Source organism: Helobdella robusta (assembly GCF_000326865.2).
Source record: "Helobdella robusta unplaced genomic scaffold HELROscaffold_11, whole genome shotgun sequence".
In the NCBI taxonomy this organism is placed as follows: domain Eukaryota; kingdom Metazoa; phylum Annelida; class Clitellata; order Rhynchobdellida; family Glossiphoniidae; genus Helobdella; species Helobdella robusta.
In genome coordinates this window covers 4,782,404-4,801,156 of record NW_008703617.1, presented here as the reverse complement: position 1 = coordinate 4,801,156, position 18,753 = coordinate 4,782,404, and the positions used below count along the sequence as shown (strand labels likewise).

The following is an 18,753-nucleotide window of genomic DNA, read 5'->3' as shown; positions in this document are numbered from 1 at the left end:
TTTAATTTAAATATGTATATGTGTTATCATTATTAAACAAATTTATCTAGTCATTGTTTTAGCTTCAACTTTTTTCATTGTTACTAGCTACATTGTCAAACATAAACATTCATTTAATTTTATTGTTCATTAGAATTATTTAAGATAGCATTTAATATTCGAGATATATAAAAACGTTTTAATCTTATTAACAAATAAATCAATTTTTTCTTGGAAAATTAACAAATAATAAATATCTATGAAGCACCTTTTTAAAGTTTACTATAATTATTAACCGACTAATTTATCGATTAGAAAAAGTGATTCATAAATAAATTTCATATTAAAACCAAAATTAATGCAAAGATCATATATAGATGTGGTACATGGCATGTTTGCACTTGGTTCATTGAGGACATGGTGGCATTATTTCACGAAGTGGCATTAATCAGCGTAAGAACGTGAAACTTTTGTGTATTGTGTCGACGGAGCGTTTTCCAGTTTCATGAATGATGAAGTTATTTTATTGATTGGTGTTATCATTTTTAGACACATTAGCTTATCATTTTTACAAAATCAAATTTCTAAACTTCAATTGGGTAACACGTTCAAGTACAACACAATTGCTTCTGTTAATTTTTTACATTAAAAAAGTGATGACAGCCACAAAAAAGTGTCAAAATGACATCAAAAATCTAAAGATTGTAACTTCAATATAGATAAAAAATGATTTTCACGAGTATAAAAATTAATGTCACTATATTGATGAAAATTGTTTGATCTAATTTAACAAAAACGTTAAATATTTTATTAGAGTATCACAAAAAATGAGAAATGAAACTAATTCTTGTGGAAAAGGTTTTTTACAATACGCACAGCAAGTTCAAAAATTTCAAAGAGAGTGACTACGCTGACGCCCAGCCACAGGCTGAAAGTGCCACCGACCAGACAGATCATGGAGTTCCACGTGTACACTTCGTTGTCTGACATGACGAATGGCCTTGCTTGGTCAAACGTGAATGCGATCTGCATGAAGTTGGAGTTTAAACGATTTTCTTTTAAAAATTTCACATAATCCATTTCACTTTGTCTTGATTGGCTGTTGGATGTGAGCATAATCAATTGTCTCAAATTCTCCGCAAAAGTTGCATTTACGCTGGGATATTTATCCATCATGGGCTTAACAAAGGTTTTAAAGAAATGGTCCTTAATGGAATAATGAGGCCACTTGCCAGCGGTGGTTACTAAAGTATCGTAGAAAACTTCGCTGCATGCTTCGAAACACTGGCACTCCTGGAACACGGAGCTGTTCAAATTGATCATGCAGCAAAATGACTTCAGTGACTGATTATCATCTACAATACCATCTAAATTTAAATCTGAAAGGCCGGACATATTTCCGCACACATCTTCTCTACTGAAAGATTCTGGTATCGGTATATTTGCATTCAGGCATTTGCATATTTTCAGTGTCACTTTCTGATAACAAGTAGATATGCATGATTGGTAGTCGTAAACATCCCAATAACTCCCATTATTATTGACGTAATCCGTGCATCCTTCGTTGTCATAGGGATAAGGCAATCTTTTCCGGAAAATTGATGTCAGCGCAACTTTACTATCGGTTCCCACGCTGATACTGAAGCCATGTTCTTCATTTGGAACAGTTTTGCGACCGTGAACAATTATTCTGGCACCAGTCGAATAAAATTTAGGTGAAAGTAAATTTCTCTTGTATTCGTTGATGTAATTTAAAAATAATATTACAACCAGCAATGTCACGTTGCATCTTCTCAAAATTTGAAGTGTATGACATTTATAATAAACTGGATTCCATCGTTCCACGTTTCTCAGTGTGCAGTTACTCTCGTTGGAAACAATTTTGCCATATTTATCCAGCATTTTGTACTTTAAAACCATTGGTGGTCTAAATTTTTCAATATCAGAAATTTTTGGTAAAGATGTTAAGTACATTGACTTAAGCAATTTTTCTTTTACACTTGAATTTTCAATGCAAAACGAACCATTTTTTTCAGTGAAATTAGTCACAAATTTGTCTATTTTTTTTAAGAAGATTGGTTCATCGGCGAATCTGTCGTAATCAATTTCGGAAAGCCTGGGCTTCAAGTTTCAAATTGTTATATCAGGAAAAATAATATTCTCTTTACTCTCTCCATAGACAGAATACGTTGGAAAAGTTAGGAATTTCTGAAACAGTGTAACAACTTGCCACAACAACACTGACAGACTGGATATTGTCGCGATGAGCCACAGAAGTTTGACGTAGAGTAATTTCGACTTGACGATTTTTGATATTCCACGGATTGACACATTCTCGCAGAACGTGGAAAATTCTTTCCTAATGGCACCCATAACAGCTGAAATATCACCGGACGATCTACAACAAAATAATTACTTCGAATGAGTAAAAAACAGAATAAACATGGAACATAAACTCTATGCAAATCACGAATATAGCTATGAAAAACAGCACAAAATTTTATGACGCAAATTTAACGCAGCGAAATTGAATTTAATGAGGTGTTCAGTCCAGGGTATTGATTGATTCGATGTTTAGTGAATGCATTTTTTGTTAAGTATGATGCGCCAAACAACACACAATACCCTGGCGATAAATCGCTTGCTAATCAAAACGTGTCTATTCACGAAGAAATATGAAAAAATAAAAATGTAAAGTATAATGATAACAATATTTCAATCGAATTTATTGATATTCGTACAAATATAAATAAATAAATGAAAGGATGAATCTTTCGACGGATTTAATTTTATTTAAATTGAAAAAAAATGAATTTACCCAAATACATGAATTAAATTTGAACGAAAAAAATCCATAATAAAAATACGGACAAAGCTTGTCACAATAACAATTTTTTTTATTTCATCTAAACGAAATCAACACAACACAAGAAAATTTTAAAATCCAAAATGTAAAAAAAGAAAAACAAAAACAAGAAAGAAGTTGATTAAAATTAAATTTTTCATAATAAGTTATTAAATAAATTTAAGACGGGTCTGTCCTTTCTTCATTCCGTCGTATTCAAAGATCAGCTTTCTGTTATTTCCTGTGATTTTGCTGTTTATCCTCTGTGGATCAGGCTCAACCAAATCTTTTCTTTTTGAATTGTCTTCGCAGGGGGAGACGGAATAAACTATAATATACGAATATTATTAATAAATCAAATAATTATAACAACGATGGAAAAGACAAAAAAAATTGAAAAAAAAGACTGTTAAATAGAATCAACTGTGATTACAAAATGTCGGGTTATACTAACACAACAAATTCCGGCTTTGTCGATTAGTCACAAGATTTGAAGGAGGATTTGCACGAGCTTCATATCGATTCGTAGGAGTAGGAATGTTACACGGACCTTCATTGCGAATCTGTAACCGCTTATTCTTCTGATTAACTCTATCCATCTGCTCTGAAGATGTATCTCTATTTATGTGCTGGTAACTGCTTGACCTGTGGTTAAATTCGCCCTGATTTGTATCATATTGATATAATCCACTAGGTCCTTTACTAAACGGCATGGAAAATTCACCAAAAAGGTTATGACGAACATCAGAATTGCCATCACGTCCAGAGATATTCGTTTGATTTTCACTGGTGCTATGATGTATGTCACCAAACAAACCTCCTAATGGCGTGTCTGCACAATTTGGCTTACTTGAAAAAGTCTCGTTAAGAATGTCGCGTCCAAAATTACTGAAATCGTCGTTGTTGTCACAGAATGATTCTTCAAAGAAGCTTGCATGACGAGATGACAACTCAAATGGATTCAATTGAAAGTATTCGTTAGGCTCTTCAGTCGTTTTCCACTTTGAATCATTTGTAAGAAAGCTCCCAAAATTTAAAGAATTACCAAAATTGCTTTGAATCTTTTCTGAAGCCTCTTCGTCGCCATAAAAACCCCCTTGAAAAGCTGCCTGATGTTTTTGTGTACCAAATTCATTAAACATGCCGTCATTGTCTGAAACATATTGAGCTAACGAGTCACTTTGATTTCCGTTTAAATTGTTCAGGTTGCAACACTCGCTGAACTCGTCACTAATATGAAATTTTTTCTCGTTAGTAGCATTCGTGACGTCACACGGGCGTTTATTAGGGTTGAAATGTGAGAGTGGAGATGCGAGGTGACGATGAAGATCATCATCCTCCAGTTCAACTGCGGCTAGTCTCGTCTGCTCATAGAATGGACTCAAAGACCGCTTCGTGTCATCAAACAACTGAATACCGCCAACACGTTTAAATTCATTAATTTGATTCAATGAATGATTAGCGTTTAAGATAGATAAATAAACGAAATTAGATTTGCTATAACTAGATTAATGGTTCATAACCATTAAGAATCAAAGCAAAAATAAAACCAATACAAACACATAACAGTTATGATTATAATTATTATTAATTTCTGTTGGAATCACCTTCAAAATTCGATCTGACATGTATGGAAAGCTCATTTTCAACTCGACGAATGACATCTTCATGACGTCAACGAGCTTTCTAGATGCCAGCATCATCTGGCAGCTGGTAGGCAGGAAGGACACGGAAAGAAATAATTATAAACATTAGTCGTCATAAATATATCAATAAATCATTCACAATAATCACAGGCAGTTATTAAAACTATATTTCCATCAGTGCATTAATTGTGGATGAATAGGTAATCACAGATATATATATTTTGTTTTTTGAGTGGCGTAATAGGGCTGGGTTAAAAGCACCGGCCCTGCTTTGCAATGACCGGGTTCGATTGCAAAAGGGATCTCCACCCCCACCTATTTGTACTTGATGCGTGGTTTCACACGTACTCACGTATGCCATATAACAACAACAACACACGTTTAGACGACATTTTCCCAGAGATCGGGGGTTGCCGCTTGGCTACCTATGACGAAACCGAAATACCCCTCGACGCCATTCTGCCGGATACTGAGGGCCATTGTCACTTCTGTCATCATAAGTAATTTATTTGGCTAATTTTTACGCAGGACGCCCTTCCTTACGCAACCACAGTTATAAGCGGTGGGCCTAGTCTTTGATGATCCAACATCACTCACAAGGCAGTGAGGGTCAGTTTAATGTCATAACCAGGACAGTGTCATAACCAGGACAGATATGCCATATATATGCGTGAATTGTAACAAGTGCAGATGAGAGAATAAATGACCTTAATGACCTTTGACTTGATATATTTACAGAGAACCTCACCTCACCTCTTCATCTAGATGATACGAAAATAAAAAATATTTCTTGAAGCATTAATTGGCATAATTAATAATGATTATTAATCATTAATAAAACATTTCGACTACTTGAGCAAAATAAAAAAACAAATAAAACAAAATGTGCATGGCAAATAAATAATAAGAAGACAAAGATATTTGGAAGATAACCTCATGGAGTTGAAGCAGAGGAAGGACATCAGAAATATCTCATGCTAAAAAATTGTATTAAGCTTGAATTCAATCACCAAAGAAAATATATTGCATTTGAGACAAAGGAAGAAATTTAAAGGCGGGTGTGTACAATAGATTGGAATAAAAGGCTCACATACAAAAATTCCTCCTGCTTTAGATTAATTGAATTGTAGAAATTAGCGCTATATGAATATATTTGGTTGACTGCGTGATTGGTCCATTCATTTAAGGGCCATATCACAAGCAACATAGCCAGTCAAATCATTTTGAATAACAACAGGCTGAACAAATTTATCTTAAAAAATACACGTTATTCTAAACAATAACAACATTATGCTATATAGGCAACAACAACAACACAACGCAATATTAAAATGATCAAGACAACCATCAACCAACTTTCGAAGCGTCAGCAGTAATATAACTTTTCTGCAGCCAGGAATGTTGTCGCTCAACAACGCATCCACGCTCCATGTTTCCAGCTTCCTGACGACTCAGAGAGCGCCACCTAAGATCAGCGACACATCTTATTGTAGCAGCCACATCTGCATCTGATCTGCAGTACACTACCTGCACATCAGGTTTCAGATACTTACTATAACGTCACTACGTGTTAACATTAATTTATTTGTAATTCAATTGTATTGCGGTAATTTACACAAAATTTTGTTAATATTGATAATAGAATGAGACTTAGTAGCTACTCCCAACAATATAGATATCTTGAAAAGCCCTGCAATGTTCGATTGAAACTGAGTTTTTGGTCAGTTTCAAAGCAACAAATGCAGAGGAAATAGTTTAAATTGAAATGAAAGTATGGCAACTTTGATCTGATAATCCTGATTTTTGAGTGCAACGATGGACAGGGCAGACGAAACTTTGAAGATGTTGGACATGCACTTGTCTGTGAGCACGCTGCGTGACAACAATGTTTCATCAGCAGTAATGATATGAATAGAAGACCCATGAAAAGCTAAGTAGCATCAATAAGTAGAGAAGCATTCACATTTTTTATAAGTACTGACCAACTTAATTACAATAAGATAACGCATCATATTTAAAACATTAACAGCAAGCAAATGTTAATGAAAAACCAACCGGCCATTGAAATTGCAGATGAGTAGCCAGCAGAAGTTGATGCTGAGACTGAGGTTATTGACCCTGTATAGATACTTCTCAACGGCCACTGTGTCCACCAATGAAATGACTTCTACCAACAACAGCCCTGTCTCGTGGTCCAATAAGAGGTCAGGATAGAACGGAGAAGATGACGACGACGAGGAAGAGAAGTATGACGCGTAGTTGCGCTCAATTGTTGTCATGTTAAACCTGAGTGGACCAACAATTTTGATTCGTTATTTGGAACCAACAACTCAGTTAAATTAACCAAACTATTAAATTTCAAATTGTAACATTATTCTTAAAGAATCGACCACAAAGACATACAATTTGATCTTCCAAATGACTCAAATACATTTATGGAGATAATATACCATGTAATGATATATGTCAATATGTAAGTATGGATTTATTTGCATTTGAAGCGAGTAACAAAGCAACTGATGACAGCTGCCTGTCGTATAGTGCTTCATATAATTCAGAACTCTCTCCATGACATAATTGTATACAAATAGACCATGATGAAATTTAAATAGTTTAATGAATAATAATGAGATAAATAATAAAAAGCAATAAACACAAGATGCGTTTTACAAACTAGACGGACTAACTGAGTCTCCAGGAGGTACACCAGCTGAGCATGTGACGAAATGAATTCACTGGAGACAACCAGCTTGTAATTGTTTCCTGCCTCTATTGCTTCAGGTAGCGTCAACATCTTGTTACCTGGCGATGAGGAAAATCATTAATATGGTGACGGACATGATCGGAATGATTGGATGTGGTTATGGTGAATGCAGTTGAACCTAGTGACTAGGATATAAATTTTCATCATATTCTTAATAAACCATATTTAAAAATTGCCCACATACTTCTAATTTACAAAAATTTATATAAATAAGATAAAATTTGTACACATATTTAAAGTCTCAAAAAAAAGCAGAATCAACTTTCAAAGTACTCCTTCATGTCCGTCTTGACAGACTGACACGTCATCCTGATTATATCAACGTCATAACTGACGTCGTCAAACTTCATTGTGACGTCATCGTTGCACGAGTACTCAAGGAGAAGCAACCTCTTCAGAGATTTGATGCATTTCAGGATATCCAGCACGGAGGATGTCGTTATTAGGATAGCATGATTGCGCAGTCTGTATGCGCATATGAATGCGTGCATTCATTTTATGAAGCACTTCAATCAAACCACTAAACTCATCAGCATTATCCTCATCTCCAGCTTCATCATCATCGTCATCATTACCATCATCCTTACCATCATCATCATCGACACCTTAGCATCACCAATATTATTTATACAGCACAACCATAGCTTTTATTATAACAAAAAAATTTTCTTTGACCATCAGCATAATCTTCCATTTCGCCATCATCATCTTCACCGTCATTCAAATCATCATCATCATTCAAATCATCATCCTCATCATCATCATCAACACTCCACCACACAGTGTCACTCACATCTCGTCCAACTCCTCCACGGCTTTCATATTACTCTCCAAGGTCACCCACAAGGTCACAAGAAATTTATTAGCATGTGAATTACTATTACCACTATTATTATTATTATAGTTGTTATTGAGAAATTGATCGACAGACTGATAGATGTACGAGCCCAACGTGTTGATGTAACCCATATCAATTAAGATGATGATCTGTCGAATGGATGGATGGATGGATGGATGGATGGACAGACTGTGTGAGTGAGTGAATGGATTGAGTAAATGAATTAAATGGCTTGAAATGAATAGATTGGTTAAAATGAATGGATGGATTGAATGGGTAAAATAAATAGATTGAATATATGGGCGTGGCTGAATGTATTGTATTAATTATAAACATGACAAATAATTTACAATGGATGGTTTGATTAATGAATGGATAAGTTTTTAATGAAATTTAATATAGGACCAAGATTAATGAGAGTATAGCTAGACGAAATTGTTGATAGATGGAAAAAATCAATAAATAAATAAAATAAATGTATGAGAATGAATGGATGTGACCAATGAATGTTTGAACTGAAATTATCAAATGAACTTTTAAAAGTTAATGAAACTGAATACGACACAATTCAAAAAAATAAATGTTTATTTATGACTTCATCATTTATAATCGCCAAACTATCAGATGAATAATAATGGTAAAGAGCAGCAGAAATTGAACAACCCTCCTATCAGATGCAGCTCGTTGCTTGCTCTCCTCAGTCATCCACTTCAAGTTCTCATCCATCCAATCCTTCAATGCACCTAGCATGTAGGTCAACTTTGGATGATGAATGGCATGTTCTGCATGCTTGCTACATAGTTGGGCCATGTATGCGTGCAGTTCATCCAGGGATTCTTTGCAATTCCAACGATCGTTTCGTCAAACAGTGAATCATTCAACCAATTCTTTCACCAATTATGCATTCATTCATACATTCATTCTTACACTCAATCGTTCATTCAATCGTTCATTCATTAATTTACTCAACTCCTCATCCATTCAATCACTTAGTAGCCGACCGACCTCCGACAACTTTCCTGTTCTGCTCACTCATGACCTTTAGCTGATTGCATGAACTGTGCAGGCAGCAGCTCTTCAAGGAACTCAACGTACTGACGAGCAAGTGCAAGCACACTGCTGACCTCAATATTGCGTCTTTTTCTGAAGGTCAATACAAGGTCAAATAATAATCAATTATTAATATAAATTTTTAAAGACTTAAATAGATAAGAAAGTAATCTTTCCATCAACCCTTGCTTGACCTCGTGACCTCACCTGGTCCAGGCTTGCTGGCTCTTTCGAATTGTTTGGACATGAACCTGGTCATATCTGGAGTGAGGTTGTTGACGTCGTCATCGCCCTCTTCCACATTACCCCCATTGCCCTTCTTTATCATGTGATGTTCATTCAAGTGCTTCATGTAGCCTTTTGACTCACTCATAATCACCATTATGATGTGTTTGTACTCGTCTTTGAGGCAGATGTATGATGATGACGACGGTGATGATGGCGGAAAGAAGATGGTGATGATGAGGAGTTTAAAGTAATGATGGTGAAGTTGAAGATGATGAGGATGAAAATGACTAAATTTGTGACATACATTTGGTACAGATTGAAAGTTTTTAAAAAGAGTTTTGGTTAATTTTATAAATGATATTAACTCTAAACTCGTTGAAACATACACCATATATAGATCTATCAAAATATTAATAATGGAGAAAAATGATTGAAATATATGTTGAAAGTAATAATCCAGTGATGGAATCTAAAAAGACAAGAGTAATGGTAAAAAGAAACCGACACCCAACGACAAAATATAACCTGACATGTGAATATCCACTACTTTTCGATTCACTTTATTCTCTCTCTTGTCATCAACTTTAGTGTTATCATCATTTTCAAATATGATGTCCTTATCATAGCTGTCTTTGTAATGATGCAACATGAGTTTTGTGTTGTTGCTGCTGTTGTTCGCCAAAGTCTGAGCTACTGGTGTTGTTGTAGCTGTTGCTGACATTGTTGCTGAGTTGCTTGGTGTTGTGGAGGTGTGGTTTAAGCTAACATTGGGAGTTACAATTGCAATATTTGGAGTTTTAGTTTTATTGCTGTTTTTGTTACTGGAGGTATTGTTGTTGGTAGTGCTGTTGTTCTTGCTGTCAACGTTTTTGTTAATGTCATCGGCTACACTGCTGGTTGATGTTGTTTCGTTGTTATTACCAATGCTTTTGTTATTGTAATTTTTATCAGTAAAATCATTATTGTTGATGTTATTGACATTGTTATGAAGCAAGATGTTATCATTTGTTTTCAAAATAGGAGTTTTTAAAATGATAATGTCATTAATGTTGTTGCTGCTGAATAAATAAGACTGGTCATTAACGTTATCTTTAACTATGAAATCATTGTTCTGGTTGCAACTGACATCATTAAAATGCTTATTGATGCAGTCATTGTTGTAGTTGTTACTGTAAGAACGATGACAATCGGTGTAGCAACTGTTGATGTCATCATTTCTAGTCACATGACGCTTTCTTTTAAATGGCCATCCATCGTCGTCATTAGCCACGCCTCCAGTCGTGCCTTTGAATACGTCACATGAAGATCTTTTGCCGTGCTTATCTATCACTCCTCTTGTCGTCATTGTTGGGCATTTTGGTGGTTGCAACACTTTCAATGTGTCATCATTCGCCGACGTCACTGGTGGTGTAGAGAGTAATATAATTGGCGACGTTGAATCTGCTGCTTCTGATGGCTGTAACGATCTTTTAGGTGTAAGTAGGGAAAAATTTAGCAGGTCTGTAGTTGTGGTTAGTGGTGATGGTGTCGAGGAAATGGAGAAGATTGATTTGCTGTCTGTCGGAGATGTGTACAACCACGAATGTCCCTTTGATGGTAGCCATGTAAGGGCTGATGAGGCTGATGCTACTGACGATGTCGTTTCTGTTATTGTCATTGATGAGACTTCTGTATTTGGTAAGGTTGCTGTTGTTGATGTAGCTGCCGTTATTAATGTAGTTGCTGCTGATGTGGTTGCTGCTGATTTGGTTGCTGCTGATGTGTTTGTAGTTGATGTGGTTGCAGTTGATGTGGTTGCTGTTGATGTGGTCGCAGTTGATGTGGTTGTTGCTGATGTGGTTGCAGTTGATGTTGCTGTCATTTCTGTTGTTGCTGTCATTTCTGTTGTTGCTGGCGGCATTGAATGAGTCATTGCAGCAGTTGGTATTGAGGCTGATGATGATTTCACTGCCATTGTTTTAGCCGACGATGCTGTTGTTGTAAACGTTGTTGTAACCATTGATATCACTGATGTCTCTGCTGACGAAGATCTAACAGCAATTGATGTAACGGTAGTTGATGTAAGCTTCAAATTGTTGAAGAAGGCATCAATTTTATCATTGAGAGATAAATTTTGGCGTTGATATTTTGGAATGAATGTTGATGAAAACATTAGATGCATTGGGATTTGGTCTGGCAAACTGTGCTTTGGTGCTTGTGTGAGTGTACGTGCGCTGTGGTGTGTCTGCGTGTGTATTTGTGTCTGTGTACTGGAAGAAGGATGAATAGATGTTATGCCAAAGTTGCTAGAAGTTTTCGCTGTTGACGATGCAGTTACAGACGATCCAGATGAAATGATTGATGACATCAATGGATTTGTTGAGGATGTTGACAGATTTGTTGAGGATGTTGACGGATTTGTTGAGGATGTTGACGGATTTGTTGAGGATGTTGACGGATTTGTTGAGGATGTTGACGGATTTGTTGAGGATGTTGACGGATTTGCTGAGGATGTTATCTGCGCTGCAGTAGCAGTAGATAATGACAAATTTGTTGCTACTGCTGTTGTTGTTAATGTTGTTGATGTCATGGTCAAAGTAGCAATTGATATTTTTGTCGAAGCAGTGACTGGCGTCACTGTTTTAGACAACGTTGGCATCATCATTCTAGTTGGGTCATCATCCAATTCATCTTCATCGTCCTCATCATCTACCAAACTAACACGCTCTATAACCAAGCCGCATTTATTAATTTCATAACTTTTACACTCCCTCTCCACATTTTCAACATCATCATTTCCATCTTCATAATCATCATCATCATTGACCTCCTCTGCATCGTCCTCATCATCATTTAATAAAATGCAATCAAGGCGCTTATCCGATATGTTGAAAAGTTCATTTTGCCTGTTGACAGTAGGATTACTAACATCAACATTAGCAGCTGCGGTTGTAAAAGAAGCACTTACAATCCCATTATTAACAATACTATTAGTATTGGCGATAGTAGCAATAGCAGTTGTGGTATCAATAGCAGTAAAAACATTATCATTAACGTTGTTATAACTGCGATCGTTTATAATACTAAAAGAAGTAGTAATCACACAAGCCGAAGGAGTCGAATTGATATCAGCAGAACTTTTAGTATAAGCAGCAGTAGTATTATTAAGGTCTATTTCACTTTCTCTATTGTTATAGTAACGTTTATCAGCACCATCATTAATAGCATCAATTTCATCTCTATCATTAATTACAGTAACGGCAGTAGTAGCAGTATTAGTAGTTGAAGTAGCAATAGTAGTAGTGGTAGTAGTAGTAGTAGAAGTAGTAGTGGTAGTATTAGTAGTAGTAGTAGAAGTAGTAGTAGCAGTAGTAGCAGCAGAAACGATGTTGAAACTATCAGTGGTAGCAGCAGCAGTATTAGTAGTGGAAGTAGCAACCAAGGGACCGGTAGTAAAAGCAGTGGTACCAGTAGTAATATTACTAATACAAGCCTTTCTGATAGCAATATCACTAAAAGGGTCGTGCCTTTGGTTGACATTGAGGTCAACTCTTATGTTAAGGTCATTGAATTTATTATAATTATTACTCTCGTGGTGGTTATTCATACTACCCGTGTTGTAATTGTCATCATTAATGTTGTTCTTACTGATAATGGATTCATTTAAATTGCTAGCAATAATAATATTATTATTGAAAATAACAATATTATTATTATTATCATCATCATTATTATTATTATCATCATCATTAGCAGCAGAAGTATTAGTAGTAGTCGTGTTAGTAGTTGTAGTAGTAGTAGTAGTAGCAGCAGCAGCAGTAGTAGTAGCAATATCAGCAGCAGTAGTAGTAGTAGTAGTAGCAGCAGCTGTAGTAATAGTAGCAGTAACAGCAGTAATGGTAGTAATGTTATTACTGTTATTACTGATACTTTCATTTAAAATAGCATTAATAACAATAGCACCATCTTTTTCACTATCATTGATATCATTATTATTATTATTTTCCTTGGTATTATTATTATTATTATTATTATTATCATCATCATCTCTAACAATTTTATTGTCATTATTATTTTTAATGTTGTTATCGTTAACGCTATCGTTAAGAATATTACAACTATTATTATTATTGTTATTCGCATCATTTTTGCTACGGTGAACATTAACACCATTATTATTATTATTATTATTACTATTGTTATTATCATCATCATCATCACCATTATTATTATTATTATTATTATTGACATTATTATTTATTTTTATGACATTCATGTTATTAAACTTAACAACGGCCTCGTCGATCTCTACATAGTTACGGTCATCAACATTACCATCATCATCGTCGGCAATAGTAGTAGAAGTAGCAGCAGCAGTAGTAGTAGTAGCAGCAGTAGTAGTAGCAGCAGCAGTAGTAGTAGCAGCAGTAATAGTAGTAGCCACATGTTTCATGCCGGTTGAACTATAAACATCACTATTCTTATTCATGCTAGGGGTAACTTTCTCATTATTATTATTATTATTATTACTGCTATTAATGTTATTATTATCATCATCATTACCTTTGCTATTTTTAGTGTTTTCGATGTTATCATCATTGGTGATATTATTACTGTTAATCACATTGAAGTTATTGTTAGCGGTGCTAACTATACCATTTTGGTCTACAGCAGTATCTGATATACTGCTAATATTATTATCATCACTGCTACTATTATTATTGCTGTTATCATTATTAATATTGTCATTAATATGTATGTTATAATTCTTATTAACAACGTCATTATTCATATCATTATCATTTTCCTCATAATCATCGTCTATAATAATAACCATTTCATCTTCTCTGCTTTGGCCATTACATAAATCATATTCATTGAGGGCAACTATATTTTCATTGATAATGTTACTGACATTGTTATCATCACCATTAGTAGCAGCAGTAGGAGTAGTAGCAGCAGCTGCAGCAGCAGTAGAAGTAGCAGCAGTAAAAGTAATAGTCGTAGTAGTAGTGCTGGAAATGGAATTATTATTATCATTATTAATGATAATACCAACTTTATCATCTTTCCTTTTCCTCTCCTCAAAACACGTCCCAATTTTATTACCGACTGGAGAGTTCGGCAAATCATCTTCTTTATCATCACGGCTATCAGCATCACCATTATATACACCATCTACATTGTCAAAATCATTCTCCTCCTCATCATCATCGTCAATATGAATGACCTCTGGCATAACAACTTTATCAGTTAAAATAGATTTATTATTATTATTATTATTACCATTATTAATGTTACTACTGTTCAAGATGTTGTTGTTTATATTGCTGTTTGAATGAGGATTATTATTTAAGTTATTATTAGAGATGCTTATATCACTATTACCATCATCATTATTATTATTAATAGTAGTAGTAGTAGTAGTAGCAGCAGCAGTAGTAGTAGTAGTAGTAGTAGTAGCAGCAGTATTTTTGTTTCTGAACATCTTATCAGCCGGCAAGTGTACCTTATGATCAATGGACTTTGTTGACGGTGAGAATGATATCAATGATGATGATCTTGATCTTGATAACGATGACGACAACGACGATGAAGATGCAGATGATGATGTTTTATTATAATTACTAATTACTCTGACCCTTCTTGAATCTACTGCGTTATTATTAGTCGCATTACTTGAAGCAGTTTGGGATAACGCAATAGCACTTTGGTTATTATTAACTGAAGCATTGCAAGATTTTTCATTGCTATAACTTCTACTTGTGTTACTATTATTATTAATAATATTAGGCTTAGTATTACAGATCATATTTTCATAACAAACATTATTATTATTGTTGTTGCTAACTAATTTACTAGTACCGCTATAATTATTATTATTGTCCTTATTATTTGTATTTCTTATATTGTAATTTTTCTTGAAATTGTCACCTGCAGGCTTGTTGTTCGTTCTGTTCATGAATGATGCTTTAACGACACAATTGTTGTTATTCATGTTAATACAGTTGTTGCTGTTGTTGTTAGCCTGACTGCTATTGATGTATCTATTTGTTCTGTTGTTAATGTTATTAGTAGATTTACTGCTACTGTTGATGTGATTAGTGTGGACAGTCTTCACATTAAAATTGCATTTGTTATTTTTGATCATGTTATAATTGTTATTAGCGTGGTGGAGAGTGTCATTGGATATCTTACACCTCTTCAAGATGTTTTTTATGTTCTCTTTTACATTATAAACTTTATTAATGCTATTGATGTTATTGTTGCTAAAGTCATTGCTATTAATGTTATTAGCGCTGTAAGAATCTCTTTTATGATTAATGTAGTTAGAATCATAATAATCGCTATCGTTATAATTGCATCTATTGTGCTGAGCTTCAGTATCTGTCGGGAAATAAAAGTTACATCAATCTGTAATCACATGACCACACCCCAACATCATATTACATCAACAACAACAAAACACAACCACACGGTCTCATCACCTAATTCTAGAGATGTTCTAGTGTTAATCATTCTGCCTTCATTCCTTTTACCAGTGGGAGCAATCAAACTCTGATACTTCACTTGTGAATCCGTATAAACTACTTTGTCGTAATCATCTTCTTCGTCATCTTCACCATCACAGTTGATGATGTCACGGCCCTTGATTTGGCTGAGATAAAACCAAACAAAATAGAGTGAATACATTAAAAACAGTAGGTTATAGTTAAGCTTGATACATGAAGAGACAGGAAAATTTTATTTAATTAAATAGCTTTGCATCGGCTTATCACATCATGACATTAACACAACATCATGTCAACATTATCATCATTCTTGATCAAGATGATCCGTGCCGTCAATGTGAATGACATATCGACACCATCACTTTGCAGATTACACCAAATCTACATCAACATCTCACATCACAGTGACATTAACATAACATCACGTCAAAATTATCACCACTTTTAATGCAGTTAACATGATTGATTAACCATAGTAGATGGATGTAAATAATGAAAAAGAGACATCAAATTTATCTAGTGCACTGAATATGATATATTTGAAACAGCAACACAATAAAAATTATTACCCATCTGTTGGCAGATTATTATTGAGATGCATGTACTGCTTGTGGATTGAAACATTCCCATTTGTCGTTCGTTTTTTTGAAAATCCCGATGGTACTTTATTGAACATTACCATTTCATTATTAGTTAAGATATATTTCTATCATGAGTAATGTTGAAATATAAATGTAGTAAAAAGTTTCACATTCTGATATATTTGATTCAATCTTTAAATAAAAATCTACACTACTATTACAACCTAATTTGATCAACATAACACACTAATGTATGTTTGTCATGAACTGTTTTATTTGCTAGTTTAGTCAAAACTTTTGAAAAACACAAATAAAATTTTAATGAGATATAAAAATTGGCATCAACCATTAATTACTTTGAACAAATCCAATGAAATCATCGCTTTCATCCTCAATAAAATACTCTGACGGGTCAACATCAGCAACAGCAGAACTATGTGGCTTACAGTTAATTTCATCAACAAGACATTTATTTGAATCAGTCTTGCCATAGCCTAAAAAATCAAGCGTGAATTTACTAGAAAATAAAATATGTAAGATATGAAAATATAAATAAAATAAAAGATAAAAAATATTTAATTAATATTGATGAAATCATCTAAAATTAAAAAGAACAAACCATTGTCACCAACAAATCTTTTTTTGTCAAGTTCTTGAAAACTTGTTTCTCCACTATTGGCAAATGGCAAAGTTTTCAGTATAGAGGCCCTATGCTGATGTCTTAACTGATAATTAAAAGAAAAATATTTTTGTTTTACAATTATCAATCTGGCCATAAACTGCTCAAAATAAAAACATTTTAATATCAATTCATTCATATGAAAGCCCAAAAAACAAAGTCTTGCAGCAATGACACAATGTTATTAATACAAATGAATGAAAACAAAATAACATTTCCAAATCCTTTCGAAAATTCCTATAACGAATAAGAAAACAATAATTTATCATTTATTTTATATACTTTTATTCACTAAATTATAGTTTCTTAAATACTATCATTTCTACCAATGCTGTGTGCTGCCTTTATTTTGTAATATAACCATCAAATAACTCATCTCTCTATACTACTACATTCACATTACATACTAAATGACCATAATTTAGTATGAATTTATTTAGTATATACAATTTACATCCAAACAAATTTTAATAATAAACAAAAATTAAATATACAAAAATTAAATTAAAAGAAGAACAGGAATACCTAAAAAGTTGAAAAAAGATGCTAACAAAATTATAAAAAAAGTGAATATGGTCATTGTGTTAAAGTTTACTAAATTCAGAATTAGAAAAAATTATTAGGAAATAAAAGGTACATTAATGATTATTAATGCTAATTCTATCTAATGTTATATTATAGTTATATAAAAAGCTATTCCAGTACCTTGCTTTTATTTTGTAATACGGTTCCAATTAATTCAACAACTCGTTTTATACAAAAATTAATTTAATAACGAAACGAATAAAAAAATTAAGAATAGATAACAAAATTCGAAAATAAGGTTATGAATGGCCAACAAGCTGGAATGGCCAACAAGCTGGAATGGCCAACAAGCTGGAATGGCCAACAAGATGCAAAGCCCAATGCAAATCCAAACGCCAACCACTCAAGAACTGTACCATTTTATTTAATAAAAGCCGAAATAATACTTTGAAAACATAACCAAAAAGAAATAAAATACTAACGTAATCTAAATAATTTTCAGCAAGATACCGAGGCATTTTTTCGAGAAAGATTGAAAAAATTCAACGTCATACTTTAAAAAATTTCGTCTAGCACCGTCTGCACAACAAAAGATTATATATCAGTAAAATAAACCATAGAGTTTTAGACTGGAATTGTTCTTTATATTTTTCTAAGCATTACATTTAACTTTAAAAAATAAAGCAATTAACGTTACACACATGGATATATATCCATAGTTACACATAAATTTTTTATAATGAATTTTTAAAGTTAAAAACTAAAAAGAGCGTGAACTTGGCCGAAACCTCATCTTATACCAATTTCGTAGAAGTTAAAACCAAATTTTAATCGCCTGTGTGCAAGTGCGCGCGTACATTCGTGAATTAATGTTCACTGTTAAAGGTTATTATATAAAATATAATAACCCAAATGCTTCCAAGTCAACAATAATTTTATACGCTACAGCTCAATTCTTTGTATAAAGTTTTATAAATGGAAGTTTGATTACATAAAGATATAATCAACAAACATAAAAAATTTTGATATGATGCTAAGTTAGTGATCAGTAACGCAAAAGAAAAATCTAATCTACTAAACAATGAAATATCTATTCAATAAATTTGATCCCATAATGTGGTTACAGG

The 18,753-nt window shown here is 33.6% G+C and overlaps 1 protein-coding gene across 1 annotated transcript; it reads right to left on the bottom strand.

The window, feature by feature from the left end:
- Positions 1 to 819: 819 nt before the first annotated feature.
- Positions 820 to 18,144, bottom strand: HELRODRAFT_167592 (hypothetical protein; the record flags this gene model as incomplete). The annotated part of the gene is made up of 25 exons (XM_009013087.1): positions 820 to 2,100; positions 2,206 to 2,357; positions 3,012 to 3,152; positions 3,375 to 4,233; positions 4,432 to 4,534; positions 5,404 to 5,447; positions 5,827 to 5,997; positions 6,252 to 6,342; positions 6,526 to 6,756; positions 7,158 to 7,272; positions 7,497 to 7,699; positions 8,028 to 8,221; positions 8,736 to 8,908; positions 9,078 to 9,215; positions 9,330 to 9,524; positions 9,876 to 10,806; positions 10,928 to 11,297; positions 11,375 to 11,574; positions 11,672 to 11,966; positions 12,098 to 12,272; positions 12,777 to 15,716; positions 15,818 to 15,987; positions 16,832 to 16,916; positions 17,042 to 17,147; positions 18,109 to 18,144. The coding sequence occupies 25 exons, from the start codon at positions 18,142 to 18,144 to the stop codon at positions 820 to 822; spliced, it is 9,399 nt and encodes a 3,132-aa protein (XP_009011335.1).
- Between the last annotated feature and the right edge of the window lie 609 nt (positions 18,145 to 18,753).